The sequence below is a fragment of the Linepithema humile genome, chromosome 1 (genome assembly GCF_040581485.1).
Source record: "Linepithema humile isolate Giens D197 chromosome 1, Lhum_UNIL_v1.0, whole genome shotgun sequence".
Taxonomy (NCBI): Eukaryota; Metazoa; Arthropoda; class Insecta; order Hymenoptera; family Formicidae; genus Linepithema; species Linepithema humile.
Window position 1 is genome coordinate 31,585,075 of NC_090128.1, and position 16,272 is coordinate 31,601,346.

At 40.9% G+C, this 16,272-nt stretch overlaps 3 protein-coding genes across 3 annotated transcripts in view; 1 reads left to right on the forward strand and 2 right to left on the reverse strand.

The window, feature by feature from the left end:
• LOC136997089 (putative leucine-rich repeat-containing protein DDB_G0290503) overlaps positions 1-11,543 on the reverse strand; it is a 65,919-nt gene extending 54,376 nt beyond the window's left edge. Inside the window, exon 1 of the mRNA XM_067347338.1 lies at positions 11,443-11,543. The gene's annotated coding sequence lies outside the window, so the exon portion shown is untranslated. The remainder of the gene's footprint in view (positions 1-11,442) is intronic.
• LOC105667379 (uncharacterized) lies at positions 4,957-10,304 on the forward strand. The gene is made up of 4 exons (XM_067347333.1): positions 4,957-8,234; positions 8,473-8,553; positions 8,657-9,685; positions 10,031-10,304. Exon 1 carries the CDS (start codon positions 4,957-4,959, stop codon positions 7,606-7,608), a length of 2,652 nt encoding a protein of 883 aa, XP_067203434.1. The 3' UTR covers positions 7,609-8,234; positions 8,473-8,553; positions 8,657-9,685; positions 10,031-10,304.
• On the reverse strand, positions 11,178-16,036 carry LOC136997091 (putative nuclease HARBI1). The gene is made up of 4 exons (XM_067347341.1): positions 12,337-16,036; positions 12,106-12,250; positions 11,631-11,825; positions 11,178-11,382 (listed from the first exon to the last, which is right to left on the reverse strand). The coding sequence occupies exons 1-4, from the start codon at positions 12,589-12,591 to the stop codon at positions 11,198-11,200; spliced, it is 780 nt and encodes a 259-aa protein (XP_067203442.1). The 5' UTR covers positions 12,592-16,036; the 3' UTR covers positions 11,178-11,197.
• Between the last annotated feature and the right edge of the window lie 236 nt (positions 16,037-16,272).

Below are 16,272 nucleotides of genomic sequence, written 5' to 3' on the forward strand. Positions count from 1 at the left end.
TACGATTTCGTCAAAGTAAACAATAATTAATCTTTTCGCATTGAAATTATTGGTCAATTATGGCGACGATAAGTCCTGAAAAAGCTGCTCAAGTTGTAGCGTTAATTGAAGATGGGAGAAGTCGAAGGTACGTTGCTGAGGCACTTGATTTATCAGTGTCAACCGTGCAACGTGCTTATGCTAGGTACTTGGAGACTAATTCTGTCCAAAGAAGACCTGGTTCGGGACGTCCTCGTTGTACGAATGAAAACGATGACCGATTTATTGTTTTAAATTCATTAAGAGACAGACATCGAACGGCTGTTCAAATTCGAAACAATTTAAGAGATGTCCGCGAATGTAATGTATCCGTTGACACTATTCGAAACAGATTAGCGGAACACGGTCTTTTTCCGCGCAGGCCAGGAAATGTACCTTCGCTTATGCGTCGCCATCGCGTAACTCGACTCAATTTTGCTGTCGAGCATGCAGGCTGGACATATGCAGAATGGAGTACCGTTCTTTTTAGCGACGAATCTCGTTTTTGTCTGTATTCTTCAGACGGACGAGAACGAGTATACCGTCGCGTTGGAGAACGATTTGCAGACTGTACTGTAAGTGAGAGGCCTAGAAGTAAGAATCTGCCTTTTTCTTCAAATGCGAATCTCTCGGCGAAAAATCATCGTATCGAGATGCATAAAAAAGCATTTTAAAGAGGAGACTCTGTACTTTCGTACGCTTTTGATCCCAATAAGCTACAATTTTTTGTTTATACCGTGCACCGTCGCAAACTCGAACCATTATTTTTCAATCAATTGTTTTGCATCCGAAGGAGATGTCTGCAGATCTTTTGTGATTTCTCCGCCCTGACTTTTTGTTTATGCTCGACCGCACATTGCGAGAAGAGTGCTTGATTTCTCTTGATCTTTTTCTTTTGAGACGCGTTACTTATTCGTACGATTTCGTCAAAGTAAACAATAATTAATCTTTTCGCATTGAAATTATTGGTCAATTATGGCGACGATAAGTCCTGAAAAAGCTGCTCAAGTTGTAGCGTTAATTGAAGATGGGAGAAGTCGAAGGTACGTTGCTGAGGCACTTGATTTATCAGTGTCAACCGTGCAACGTGCTTATGCTAGGTACTTGGAGACTAATTCTGTCCAAAGAAGACCTGGTTCGGGACGTCCTCGTTGTACGAATGAAAACGATGACCGATTTATTGTTTTAAATTCATTAAGAGACAGACATCGAACGGCTGTTCAAATTTGAAACAATTTAAGAGATGTCCGCGAATGTAATGTATCCGTTGACACTATTCGAAACAGATTAGCGGAACACGGTCTTTTTCCGCGCAGGCCAGCAAATGTACCTTCGCTTATGCGTCGCCATCGCGTAACTCGACTCAATTTTGCTGTCGAGCATGCAGGCTGGACATATGCAGAATGGAGTACCGTTCTTTTTAACGACGAATCTCGTTTTTGTCTGTATTCTTCAGACGGACGAGAACGAGTATACCGTCACGTTGGAGAACGATTTGCAGACTGTACTGTAAGTGAGAGGCCTAGAAGTAAGAATCTGCCTTTTTCTTCAAATGCGAATCTCTCGGCGAAAAATCATCGTATCGAGATGCATAAAAAAGCATTTTAAAGAGGAGACTCTGTACTTTCGTACGCTTTTGATCCCAATAAGCTACAATTTTTTGTTTATACCGTGCACCGTCGCAAACTCGAACCATTATTTTTCAATTTTGCATGCTCGCGCTTTGTCATCCGCCATTTTCAATAAATTTATTTTGCAACATTGAAATAAATTGATTCTTAAAGTAGAGATTTTTAGCTTCATTTCCATATTTTATAGAACTTTCTATCTTTATTATTTACGAAGTTATCGTCAGTTGAAATTTGATGAATTTTTCCCACATTTTCAGTGTACCGCTTTTTTTTCGGATAAGTGTATATGCGCATTTCGTGCCGTAATACGCGATAGACTGCCACGCGGCCTTTCTCTGCGTGTCTGTGAAATCGCGAGCAGAAGCGATTAATCTCGATTCTAGCGGACAGTAACGTGAACAGTGACATTCAGTGACCACGAAGTTATAATAATTTGACTCTATTCAGTGCGACGGTTCGAATATATCGCTTATGCGATTCGTACGTCGTTCTTTGTGACAATTTATTAGAGTAATAATTTGACTCTATTTAGTGCGACGGTTTGAATCCATCGTTTTCGGATTCGTTCGTCGTTCTTGTGATAATTGTCGGATTGACAAGTGACTCTAATCATTGCGATTGTTCGAGTCTGATTGTTTATTAGACTCTGATAGACTGTGACGTCATCATGCCTGGAGATACGCTCACAGTACCGACAGACCGATCGAGAACTCGTACTCGTTCTCAAGGCAGCATTGTAGCGCTGCTCGTCGTACAACGAGAACATTTACGATCTATTCATCGTACGTGCAATTCGGCTGCGAGGCTCACTGATACGTCCAACTCCATTACAGTCTCGACGAAACTTCAAACGTTAACGCATCTATAGGCCAAATGTCGATGCAATCACGAGGAGTTAACCGAATACTCGACGGATCCGGACGTCAGTGATTATCTCCGAGGTACCGAGTTTGGCGACATGGAAGATCGAGTTCTGGATGCGACGGACGCGCTCACCGCTTTGCAGAGCAGCCTGCCTTCGACCACATCTACTAGGGGGGACGCTGCCAACGCATCTTCGACTTCCAGATTCACCAGTCTCGAGCGCATCCCTCTGCCGACTTTCAACGGAGATCAGAAGGACTGGGCTCATTTTCGAGATATGTTTGACTCTATGGTCATCCGTGAGTCTGGACTATCTAACGTACAAAAGTTTTATTATCTTAAAAGTAGTTTGACCGGTACGGCATTGTCGCTGATTAAAAATTTACCGATTACCGATGCGAATTTTGAATCGGCTTGGAAATTAGTTAATGCTCATTATCAAGATATTCAAGTTTTGACCTTTTCTCTTATAGTTCGTTTATTAAAGCTTAAGCCAGTAAGCGGCGATAATCCTGCCGCATTAGAGACTCTAATTAATCAAACTCGCGAAATACTTGTCTCTCTCGAAAACTTGAATCAATTGTCGTGGGATTCTATACTAGTTGTTATGACGCTTATGCGTCTGGATCCGACAATTCGAAAGAGTTGGGAAGAGAACATCGGTAAAAGAGAAACATTTCCGAATTATGACGAACTTGAGCAATTTTTGACCGGTAAAATACACGCGTTAAATGTTGCTTCGATTAAAAGCGGAGTCACATGCCTTAGCGACAATGTCGGAACGAAAAATACGAAACATAAAAACGGTGTTGACTCTAAGGTCACTTCGCACGTTGCGAACACCAACACTTCTGTATGTCATTTGTGTTCAGCGGCTCATAACGTATCGAAGTGCGCGAAGTTTAAGGTTATGCCTGCGAGCGAACGTTTAGATTCCGTCCGAGCGGCGCATTTATGTTTTAATTGTCTCACGAAAGGACATTTTCCGCCGAGCTGTAAGACCAAACCGGGTTGCGATAAATGTAAGAAACGACATCATAAGATGCTTCATCAAGCATTCTCGCCGCGTGCATCGGATTTAGAGTTAATACATGGTAACGTGGTTACTTCCATTTCGAATAACGATTCCGCGAACTTATCTAATGTAACTTCCTGTCATTCGGGAATCGCCGAGTCAAAGACGTTAAAGCCAGTGTTAATTGCGACAGCGTGGGTACATGTGCGTACGGCCGAAGGTCGTGAACTGCCATTCCGTGCAGTTTTAGATTCTGGCTCCGAGTGTTCGCTAATCTCTGAAGCAGCTGCTCAAACGTTACACGTACAAAGAATTGCGTGCTCTGCTTCAATTTCGGGTACTGGCGCCACCGTTTCCGGGATCGTAAAGCACTCCACCCGCGTTGAATTACGGTCGCGAATTAACTCTCAGCTTGTCGTCGTGATCGAGCCTCTTATTTTATCTCGTCTCTCTAGTTATGTTCCGCGACGAGTTGTTGAAGCCTCTGAGTGGATCGGCGTCGGTCAACTGACATTGGCTGACTCCGACCCCTGCAGTGATAAGCCGATCGACTTAATACTCGGTGCCGATTGTTATGATGAAATAATACTTCCAGATCGGGTGAAGTTTCCCGGAGAACCGTACGCTATTCATTCACGATTTGGGTGGGTGCTGCGCGGTCCAGTGGACGACGGCCCTGTTAATGTCTTGTCGTCGCATACGACTGTTTCGTCATTACACGTGACATTTAATACCGATTTGACTCGTGCGATCGAACGCTTTTGGGAGGTTGAGGAGATTCCTTCGCAGAACAAGTTATCCGCTGAGGATAATCATTGCGAAGATCTCTTCACCGCGACTACTAATCGTGATGCGTCAGGAAGATACCATGTTGCGTTGCCGTTTAAGGGAGATCTTCCACTTGATATTGGGGATTCTCACAAAAATTCGCTCCATATGTATTCGTCTTTGGAGCGTCGGTTGAAAAAGGATCGACAGTTGGCTGTCGAATATAATGCTTTTTTGACCGAATATTTAAGATTAGGACATATGAGTCCGTTTACGCCCTCGGAAGTCGAGGAACAGCGATGCTTTATACCGCATCATCCGGTATTAACCCTTTGGCCTACAACCACGAGTAAGACTCGTGGTAAGGAATTTGGTCCCTAAGCAATAAGCACGAGTCTGACTCGTGGTACTTCAACGCGCGACCGACCTTCCTGTTTACTATGGCCCAAGCAATCGGGAGAAAGCGTGTAGGTCAAGTGGTTAAAGCCAAGTAGCGCTTCGACGAAGGTAAGGGTTGTATTTAACGCGTCTGCGCGCACTAGCAATGGAAAGTCTCTCAACGACTGCCTCCTTATCGGACCAAAATTGCAGGCTGATCTATGTGCCATCCTGTTACGTTGGCGCTGGCACCGGTTTGTGTGTGCCGCCGATATTGCGAAGATGTTTCGGCAAATTCGCGTGCACGATGATCATACGCGCTTTCAGTTAATTCTCTGGAGGCAATCGGAGAAAGACGCGGTTGTTCCGTATCGGTTACGGACGGTAACTTATGGTACCGCTCCTGCCCCTTTTTTAGCATTACGCGTCTTGCGACAGTTAGCAGAGGACGAGAAGCATCGCTTCCCTCTGGCTGCGCATAACGTCATAGTTAATTCATACGTTGACGATATATTTTTTGGCGCGTCGGAGATAGAAGAATGTCGCGAGATTCGAGAGCAGATGATAGGACTGACCAACGCGGGCGGGTTTCCTCTACACAAATGGAGTTCCAATTGTCCAGATTTAATCTATGATTTATCCGAAACGATTCGCGATCCTGCACAAAACGTAGATTTTAAAGAGGATGATCAATTAAAAATTCTTGGCATATATTGGGCACCACTAGAGGATGCCTTTAGTTTTCGCATTAGATCAGAGGTTCCGTCGACCATAACGAAACGCACCTTTCTCTCGTATATATCGAGAATCTACGATCCACTAGGTTGGCTGTCGCCGACCATTATTATCAGTAAGATCCTTATTCAACAGTTGTGGCTGTCTAAGATCGATTGGGACACGACACTACCGTCGGATCTAAATGAACGGTGTGTATCTTTCTGCCACGGACTTACTTCACTTGCTACGGTTTGTATCCCGCGCTGGGTACGCACCCGCGAGGACTCAAGTATCGAGATCCATGGGTTCGCGGATGCGTCCCAGGCCGCTTACGCAGCCGTGATTTACCTTCGAGTGATTCATAAACACGAGCCAAACGTTTTCTTATTAACAAGTAAGAGCAAGGTTGCTCCGTTGAAAACGGTCTCGGTTCCTCGTTTGGAGCTCTGCGCGGCCGAGCTCTTATCGCGACTTCTTGCTTGGACTATTTCAGCGTTAAATCTCGAGCAGGCCCCCATTTACGCCTGGACGGATTCCACCGTCACATTGGCCTGGCTTAGTAAGCCTCCGGCCACATGGAAGGTATTCGTGGCGAATCGGGTGTCTCTCATCCAAACGCAATGTCCACCGGCAAATTGGCGTCATGTTCCTACGCAGGACAATCCTGCGGATTTAGCTTCTCGTGGAGTCTCTCCGACTCAATTGATTAAAAATACACTATGGTGGTACGGGCCTTCGTGGCTTTCCTGTGAGCCCGAAGCCTGGCCCTCGGTCGACTCGCCTGAGAGTCTGCCGACTTCTGACCTTGAGGCTCGGTCAGTCGTCACTCACTTCACCAAGGTCTCCGAGTGGGATCTATCCACTCGTTATTCTGATTGGAGCAAATTGCTCAAGATAACTGCGTTGATTCTACGCTTCGTGAAACTGACACGACGACAGCTTCCATGTACGGAGATTTTATACACCGCGCAGTTGATGACGGAAGCCAAAACTTTTTGGATCAAAGTCATACAGTCGTCGTTATATGCGACGGAACTTCATTTATTGCGAGCCGGGCAAAGATTACCACGGTCGAGTTCGCTGCTTTCATTGGATCCGTTCATTGATGATGACGGAACCATTCGTATGGGAGGCAGATTAATGCACGCTCCATTGACTTTCGCTCGGAAGCATCCGGTAATCCTGAGCCAGACTCCTCTGACGCGTTTAATAGTGCGTGATGCACATTTACGCACTCTCCATGAGGGAACGTCGTTAACATTACGTCTACTCCGAGAGGAGTATTGGATACTCCGAGCAAAAATAATTGTCAGTTCAGTTATTGGTCAGTGTGTCATCTGCTCTCGACATCGTGCAAATCTGAGCAGTCAAAAAATGGCTCATTTGCCCGAAATACGAACTAATGTGGCGCGTCCGTTTTTGAAAGTTGGAATAGATTATGCCGGACCCTTGCCAGTGCGCGCCTTTGCCGGACGTGGTCATCAATCCCGTAAGGCCTATATAGCCCTTTTCGTGTGCTTGATCACCCGTGCCGTGCATATGGAACTCGTTACCGATTTGTCTTCCGCCGCATTCATCGCCGCTTTTCGACGATTTTCATCACGACGCGGTATTCCTGCGATCGTGCTTAGCGATAACGGAACAAATTTCCGTGGCGCGCAAACGGAATTATACCGTATATTTTACGCTAGTATGTGCGATGGCGCCGTCGAATCCTCTATGGTCTCGTTAGGCATAGAATGGCACTTTATTCCAGCCTCCGCTCCGCACTTTGGCGGGATCTGGGAGGCTGGAGTAAGGTCAGTCAAACACCACTTAAAGCGTATCGTTGGCGTACATACGCTCACCATTGACGAATTAGAGACACTGTTGTGCCAGGTAGAGGCCTGCCTAAATTCGCGACCGATCGCTGGACTCTCGAACTCCCCCGACGATCTATCGTATCTGACTCCTGGTCACTTCTTGACCGGCGCTCCACTTCTTGCGTTGCCTGATGCGTCGCTATTAGATCGTCAGGAATCGAGATTGACTAGATATCAACTCGTGCAGCAGATGCGAGACCGATTTTGGCAGGTTTGGCGCTTAGACTTTCTGAACTCTTTGCAGAAGCGCAATAAGTGGCACAATCAATGCGCGAATATGAGCGTGGGTGACATCGTTATCATTAAAAACGACAATGCACCACCCTCTAAATGGGAATTAGGGCGTATAACCTAGTGCTTCCCGGGTGAAGATGGGTTGATCCGCGTTTGCGAAGTGAGGACTGCGACCTCTACCGTTCGACGACCGATTCACAAATTGTGTCTTTTTCCGATCGCTGATCGAGACGAAGAGGATCACAATTCGTAGCTTCGTTTAGTTTTTTTTGCTTCTTGAGTATCATACCCTACGGCGGGCGGCGCCCAACGCCCAATAATTCGCGTCTGTGATATCTAGAGATATCTATAGGTTAAGTGTAGATTAATTAAGTTTATGCATGCTGCTAAAATGTAAATCAGTATTAATCTTAGTCAGTTGATATAAGTAGTCATTAGTTCATTATAAAGTGTTTTTGTCGCTTATTAAATAAGCGAGGCGAGCGGTATGTTCGTGCAAGTGTGACACGAAGCGCGCAATCCGAAATGCGCGCGCCATCTCCGAGATCGCGGCGTAGCTCGGAGCTATCGATAGCGTTTATCTGGATTTCCGCGTAGATCGATACATGATTAGCGCTGTCGTGTCGTCACATCCGTCGTGACGAAGGAGGAGGTCGCTGAGGATGGCTGAGTAGAGATACACGTGTGCCGGGTCGATCTCCGAGTCGTTTTAAATATCGGGTCATTGAAGTCACTGTATTATATTTTGTACGTTATTTGGCTGTCTATTGTGACGAAGTAGTTGTGTGCACTTGTGGTCGTGCGGAATAAAAGACCACCGACATGTTACGAAACGCGAGTGAACTATTTCACGGCCTCACCTATTGTCGCCGCGCGAACCACCAATCTTTTTCCGATCACGAGCGCCGGCATACCGCGCTTTCCCTTTATTTCCTTTCCTTCTGAGTTTTCGAACATACATAATATATAATGAATTTGTTTGCAGAAAGATATGTGGGATAACTTAGCAAACACTTTAAATTGTTGTGGTGAGGGTCCCAAAAAGAGTGCTGAAGAATGGAGAAAGGTAAAAGCGCAATTAAAAAATAGTATATTACTTATTTTTCTAATTTTTGTTATTTTTTAACTACCTGATACTCATAATGTAAATACTTGTTTTCTAATAATAGAGCTGGAATGACTGGCGAATGAACGTCCTCAAAAAGGAGACGAAGAGAAGAAATATTCGAGGGGTACAGGTGGTGGTTCTTCTATAAAAGTTAATTTTACTGACATCGAAGAGAATCTATTGGAATTACTGACACCCGAAGCTGCCGGAATTGCGAATGTGCCTCAGGGAGGAGTTCCAGTTTTAAAGAAGCCACACATTGAACAGGTATTATAGGTCCTTGAATAAGTTCTCGCTGTTTCTTAAAAGATGGCGTAGCGGCACTCTGTGCATGGAATTTCGTACGGAAACGCATCAGCTAAGTAATACTATATGTAACCTCAAATTCTAGTAGATACAGTTTACCACAGTGTCAACCACGTGTTTAATTACCTATTGCGAAAATGTCTACTTTTGTGCCAAATAAAGTGTTTTTGCGGGGAATTTTATTGCACTGCTTTATTCAAAAGAAATCTGCAGCTGAAGCACACAGAATTCTTGTTGAAACATATGGTGACAATGCTCTGTCGAATACGACATGCAGAGACTGGTTTAGGCGCTTTAAAAATAATGACTTTGACCTTGAAGATAAAGAACGTTCTGGAGCACCGACAAAGTTTGAAGACGAAGAAACCTAATGAAACTATCACGGGAGCTCGCTATCGACTTCAGATGATGCGTTTGAGTCGAGCTCTAAAAGAAAAGCGGCCACTATACGGGCAGAGACACGACAAAGTCATTTTGTTACATGACAATGCTCGGCCACATGTGGCAAAACCAGTCAAAACTTACCTGGAAACGCTTCAATGGGAAGTTCTACCTCACCCGCCGTATTCACCGGACATAGCCCCCTCGGATTACCACTTGTTTCGGTCGATGGCGCATGGTTTGAGCGAGCAGCGCTTCCATTCTTTCGAAGAAACCGAAAAATGGGTCGATTCATGGATTGCGTCAAAAGATGAATCGTTTTTTCGACGGGGGATTCAATTACTGCCAGAAAGATGGGAGAAAGTGGTCTCTAATGATGGACAATACTTTGAGTAAAGTTATTGTAAGCCTTATATTTTAAATTAATGTTTTTTTTTAACAAAAAAAACAGCGAGAACTTATTCAAGGTCCTAATAACATTTTTAAATGTTTATAAAGTGTTATATTTACTGAAAGATTTGATACTGTGTGAGCAATACGTTTATGTATTTATTACTTTAATATATACAAATATTTTAAAAATATGTTATAAACATTGCATTCTGATTGGAGTAATATTGGGATAATAAAGTACTTTCTATTTCCAAAAAATATTGGAATATACAGTAGTTGTTATAATATTATGTTTATGATCCTTTATTTTAAAAAATATGAAAAACATTAAGAATAAAAAATTTATTTTTTTCAGGGTATTATAAAAGACAGACATTTACAATCAACAAGTGTTCATGAATTTGGAGATAAGTCTGTTGAAACACAACCACTTGAAAACATCCAAAGTGACGAGCTGCAATTAATCAAAGATTGTGAACTTTTAAATGAGCCTGCATTCAACGAAGGAATCTACACATCAAATTTTGCACACAAAAATAAACAACATTCTTTAATCATAGAAAGTACAAGTAGTAACTCAGGTAATGAAGCTGATAAGGAAAATATAAATGGCAGAAAATGTAAAGAATTATTTGCGAAAAAACGAAAAACAATATTACCTGTTCCTTCGCGTACCACTCTTGCATCAAATTCACTAAGTGGCATGTCCGCACAAATGCTACAAATGCAAGAGGAAAAATTGTTATTAAAAAAAGAAGAGTTACAAGCTAAACGCGATATGCTTGCAATCCAACAAGAAATATTACAAGAACTGAGGAGCATGAACTCAAATATGCAGGTTCTATCTAAAAATTTATATTCCTCATTGGAAGATACTTCCACTTAAAAATGAACAAAAAGTACAATACGATACTAGTACGAATGAAAAAGACTGCAATACATTCTACGCGCGTATGATTTTTTCATTTTACGCATTATTTTTTTTTTAAATAACTTATTTTAATTAAAAAAACTGTTGTTCAAGATATTAAAATATTCTTTATAAATGTTACATACATGTTAAGACAATAATCTTTGTGATAATTAATTTTAAAAATATCTAATTTAAAAAAACAAAATATAAAAATATATATATTTTATATATATATATATTGTTCTTTTTACACTTACAAATATATATATTCATTTTAAGACTGTAATGTAACAATATGATAACTACGTTTTAAACGTGATATTAGATTAATAAGAAAAGTTTAAATGTGATATTAGATAAGAAAAAATCAATACCAAACAAAATATCAAAGCTAAAATAGTTTTAATAATACTTTTTAGTTCTTAGCTTATTTACTTATGTTTTCTGAAAATGTATTACTTGACTAAATAATGTTCATTGATGGAAAGTTTAATAAATAATAAAAAATGTAATTACAATATTTTGTTTCTTTTCTTATTTTTTTTATTTTTTAAATGTTACATCTTTATAGTTTACATTTACATTACAATAATGTGTTATAGTACAATGCTACGTGAAATATCGACGTATCAATGCTTCTCGAACTTCCTGCCCTGCTCGATCTCTACCGTTATTAATGTCCCGTGGAAAATCGTCATCTTTTCGGTCTGTTTCATCGACATATAAATCGACTTCGGGGATATTATATTCCTTTGCAATATTGTGCAAAACGCAAGCAGCATTCACTATCAATGCTAAAAGAGCGACAAAGAAAAATTATATCATTTATCTCGTGAATTAATAACAATTAATATAGGGCTTGTTCGTTTTAGCTACACTGGGGCTGCTCTGGGTCTGCTCTACACAGGATAATACAAGACAGATAAATAGTTTGTCCTGTATTATCTTGTTTAGAGCAGACCCAGAGCTGCCCCAGTGCAGCTAAAACGAACAAGCCCATAATGTCTATAGTAATTTATATTTTTTAGTAATAACTGGAAACCTGCAAACTCTGGTTTGTAATGTAGTGCTCGTTCTTTCCTTAAACACCTCCATCGACCTTTAAGCACTCCGATGCAACGTTCAATAACGCAACGGGCTTGAACATGCACTTCGGTATATCTAGCAGAAGGAGTGCCAATGGGTTGATTTAACATTGGAGTTAACAAATATGGGAGTAGTGGATATCCGGAATCTCCTATTAATAAAAGCAATACATATTGGGCTTGTTCGTTTTAGCTGCACTGGGGCAGCTCTGGGTCTGCTCTAAACAAGATAATACAGGACAAACTATTTATCTGTCCTGTATTATCCTGTGTAGAGCAGACCCAGAGCAGCCCCAGTGTAGCTAAAACGAACAAGCCCATTATTACATTATTGTGCAAAGTTGTAACACGCAAAAAGTTAGTATTTATTAATAAGTTCTAAATATAAAGAATATCATTATATATCAATACAAATTGCGATTAAATACATACCAATCAACCATGCTCCTGTTCTACCATTTCTGTACTCTTGTTCTAAATGTTGGCAAACTACCGATGCATTCCATACGCGTGAGTCGTGAGTCCGTCCGCCGTGGCCTGCATTAACGGCTAGAATTTTTTGGTTGACATCGCAAATCTGAAATTTACAATTCTGTACTCATGTTCATAATTGCAATTCAATCAATATTTGTATAGTTTATGCAAAGTATACCATATACATACAAGCATTACATTCAAAGAGTGATATAACTTTCTATTGATATATAAGTGCTCTCGCAGTATTTCTGGCGGCCATATCGCAATGTGAGTGCCATCAATAGCACCAATTATTCCGGGAAATTGGTACTTGTCCCAAAACTGCTTTTTGACGACTTTGATTTCCTGCTCTTTGATTGGAAACTTGATCCACTGATCTATTATTTGATTTATAGCTTCCACTACTATGTGAATCGTTCCACTTATAGATGCTTGAGACATACATGATAAAAAATCTTGTCCTACTCTTCTTTGGTAGGAGCCCGAAGCTATGAAATTTAAAGTTGATAAAACCTGAAAGTAATATTGACATAAAGATTATACTGAAATAATTTTTTACGAATGTTAATCCTTTAATAAAATAATATATTAACACACATAAGTCACACCTTTAATTCTAGAGGTATTGCAGTTGAGCGTTGTTCTTGTGGTACATAAGGTCGCAAACTATTGCATAAATCTAGTACACATTCTTTGCTTAATCTGCATAAATAGAAAACCCATACAAAATAGATATCAATTAAATGTTAATGGTTAATAAAAAAATATTTCTAAAGGCTCATTAAAAATATGAAGGTGTCAATGCATTATGTACAATTTCACATTTGCTTTAATTTTATATATTTATATGCGTATACCTATATAACTGTAGGAACTGTGCTTTAGGCACATTGAATGGATCCGAAACATCACGTAAATGTCTGCGCATTAGTTTTAATCTTCGTTTTTCTTCTATTGCCAGATTTAAAATCCAAAAAATTTTAGCCATTTTACCAATTAATATTTTGTGTAGGTTAATAAACACTAGATTTTCACCGTTTAACCATGTCGGCTATTAGTGAAAAGTTTCACGCTAAATGTCTCACTCTGTCACCGGAATTAAAATTACGTGATCACAAAATAATGAAATCCGCATGAGACTCGTCACTTCTCATTGATTCGTTCTAGGGGAAAATTTACGTGATCGATGCCTAGGACACAAGGATCTAGCGTTACGCGCTGCTCGTATGTTGCCATTGTCATTTGTAGAGCGCTCCTCCCAACGCTTCATCGCGCGCCTAGTGATCGCATAGCAGTGGGATGTCCTTCTCGCTGCGCGCGCTTTACTCGCGCGGATTCGCCGATCTTTTTTCGTTAATTACTCAGTACTTATTATGAAAATAAAAAAATGGTAAAGGACTTTTCTACTCGATTTGACCTCCTCTACCTGTATATGACCGGTGGGGCGATTATTGCCAGACACCCTGTATATATGTTACGTCCTGATCAGACTTCACTATTCTTTTCTTTTTATTAAATACCAGACCTAGTAAACACGGGACCAACAAAAACTCTTAAAGAATATTATAACGCCAGAGCTGTTTTTCTCACGAGACACCATGAGCTCGAACTTTCTCACAGAGAAAAATAGCAAGGGGGATAGATATTTGAAAATACTTTGGTCGGTCAGCGTGCCTATCGTCATCAGAAAAATCATAAAAGTCAAAACTCGCGGTAACCGGAGTCCTTAGTCGACTCCAGATGTTTAAAGTAAGAAATAAAAACTGGCACCAGCTAGCCATATATTTGGATTCCGCCTACGGGAACCCTAGTAGATAGGGTTTTACCGAGTGACGATCGGGCAATGACCACAGTCGCACGCCTAGAAGGCATGACACCTGATACGGTGCACGTGTTCAGTAGGTCTGGGAAACCGAGATGCATTAATCGCACTCTCCACGCGACTCCAGGGCCACGCGACAGTCGTAAACTGTCAAATTTATTAGATCAGTGACCCAAGGCCTCGCGAACTCATATACCGATTCTCAACCCTCCAATCCGGAAGCCGGGAATCGGGGCAAGCACCTCTATAGACCACCCTTCGTTCCGTCGTACGGTCTAAAGACTACGCCCACCTAGATCTTAAGACACTGAGATGCACCCCACCTATACTAATTAACACCAACCGGGTTACGCCACCTCAAAAACCTACCCCCATCGCATACGGACCCGAAACGACGCTATTCCTTATTCGTTAGGGCCCCTTTCTTTCTACCCCCATTCCAAGTAACTTAATTACCTAAACCTAATCCTATTAGCTAAAAATGACGCCACCCTCCCCCACATTAAAAATCTTTTCACAAGACTAATTCTTATTCGATCCCCGCTTCAAAAACCTAAGATTTTCCAAATGGATCCACCCCAAGAAAAGGGTATAAAAACCCGTGTTTTGGTGACTCCAACGTCTATTATACACAATTAGTCACTCAGTTAATCAGGCGAGTTTGCCAAGTGGTTCGGGCCGCGAAATAAAAAAGATCGATACTTTGTCGCGACCAAGTGGTGCATCTCAACCAGAGGGTCCATCACTCTGACGACACCATCCCGCAGCAGGGTGCCCACGTTTTTACAAAGGGTCCGACGCCTACACACCATCCCTCAACGGGGCGCCTGTTCAGAACCACCGAACATATTCAACCCGATCCGAAACTATCCTGCAACGAGTAAGTCAGTTCATTCCTCTTTATTTTATTATTTCTTCTGTCCTCCCTCCGGAAAAATGAAACACTCACACACACACACACACACACACACACACACACACACACACACTATTGTAAAGAATACACAAATAAAATTATTAACACATGCGATCAAGAATTAAGTTTTTGTATCCTAATTATAAATTCAATCAAATTAAAATGTTGTCTTTAATAAATTAAACTTTTGTCCTTTTTTATTTAACCACACCCTCCTCGTTTGTCACCCCCTCACACCTTCCCTCTCAAATTGCGCACAAAGGTTCCGCCCCGGGTAATAGGGATTCAATTCCTTGACCCAAAAAGGGAACCACGAGCGGATGACTTGTTGACGGAGTAAAAACGACTCTTCCAGTCGCTGACCCGTCGCAAGTCCTAAACGTGCCGCTCGGCTCGTGCGGTCAGGCCCGTTTACGTCGATCGCCGAGCCCAACGAAAAAAATTCTACATCTATCAGGACGTAACATATATATGAATAATTTTTACCTGATTTGTTTCTTGTTACATATGTTAACGATTATATATGCATATATATTTATACACAAAATACCAGAAAAAAGAGAAAAAAATAGAGTGAAATAGAAAAGTAAGATATAGCATTTGAAAATGTATTATATATTACTCAATTAAGCAATTAAAGCGTGTCACAGTGTAAAATGGAAGATACGACATAGCTATTTTTGTACGGCAATTGTACATATTTTATACTAATTTCTGACAATGGCTACTTTTTGAGATTAGACAGTTTATTAACTTTAAATACTCCTACGCGGGAACTCTCGGAAGGTATAGTATAGAAATTACGTTTGTTAATAAATTCTCTACCGATAACAATTGGAATCTGCAAACGCTCACAAAAAGCTATGTTTTCAATTTGAATAATAGTTCCGGTAGCAGTACCACAGCAGTTATTTGGACTTTTATTAAATATTTTAAATTTTTCAAGAGCAACACCACGGTACTGACGTGTACAATCTGGTAATATCGGACCAACATTATGGGGATATAAAAACTTTGGAAATTTATTATCTAGATCTGTGAAATAATTAAACTCAAACGACATTATTTCCTCAATTCGTCGTCCGATTTGTTCAAGTGGCTTATTACGTCCTCTAACTTTTTTCTTAATATTTTGCATATAATTTTCGAAAGGAAATGCAGATACCGTATGTAAGGTAAAATCATCTAATTTGTCGACAAAATAATCTGCATCATCAATTATGTGAATATTGTTATGAAAATTGTGGGCAATAAAGTTTTGATTATATAATATTATAGTCGACTGAACAAAGTGTTTTAAAAGTGCTTTGGCAAATTGACGAAGTTCTTGTTCTTTGCAAAGATTTGAGTTTAATAAAATTCTCATTGCAAAATTAAATTCTAA

Bases quoted from the DNA above. Each gene is read 5' to 3' on its own strand.
- LOC105667379 (XM_067347333.1), top strand. From the start codon at position 4,957: ATGTTTCGGCAAATTCGCGTGCACGATGATCATACGCGCTTTCAGTTA.
- LOC136997091 (XM_067347341.1), bottom strand. From the start codon at position 12,591: ATGTCTCAAGCATCTATAAGTGGAACGATTCACATAGTAGTGGAAGCT. The intron at 12,251-12,336 runs GTATGTATATGG...TGTAAATTTCAG, and splicing joins ACTCTTTGAATGTAATGCTT to ATTTGCGATGTCAACCAAAA. The intron at 11,826-12,105 runs GTATGTATTTAA...TTTTATTAATAG, and splicing joins AACAGGAGCATGGTTGATTG to GAGATTCCGGATATCCACTA.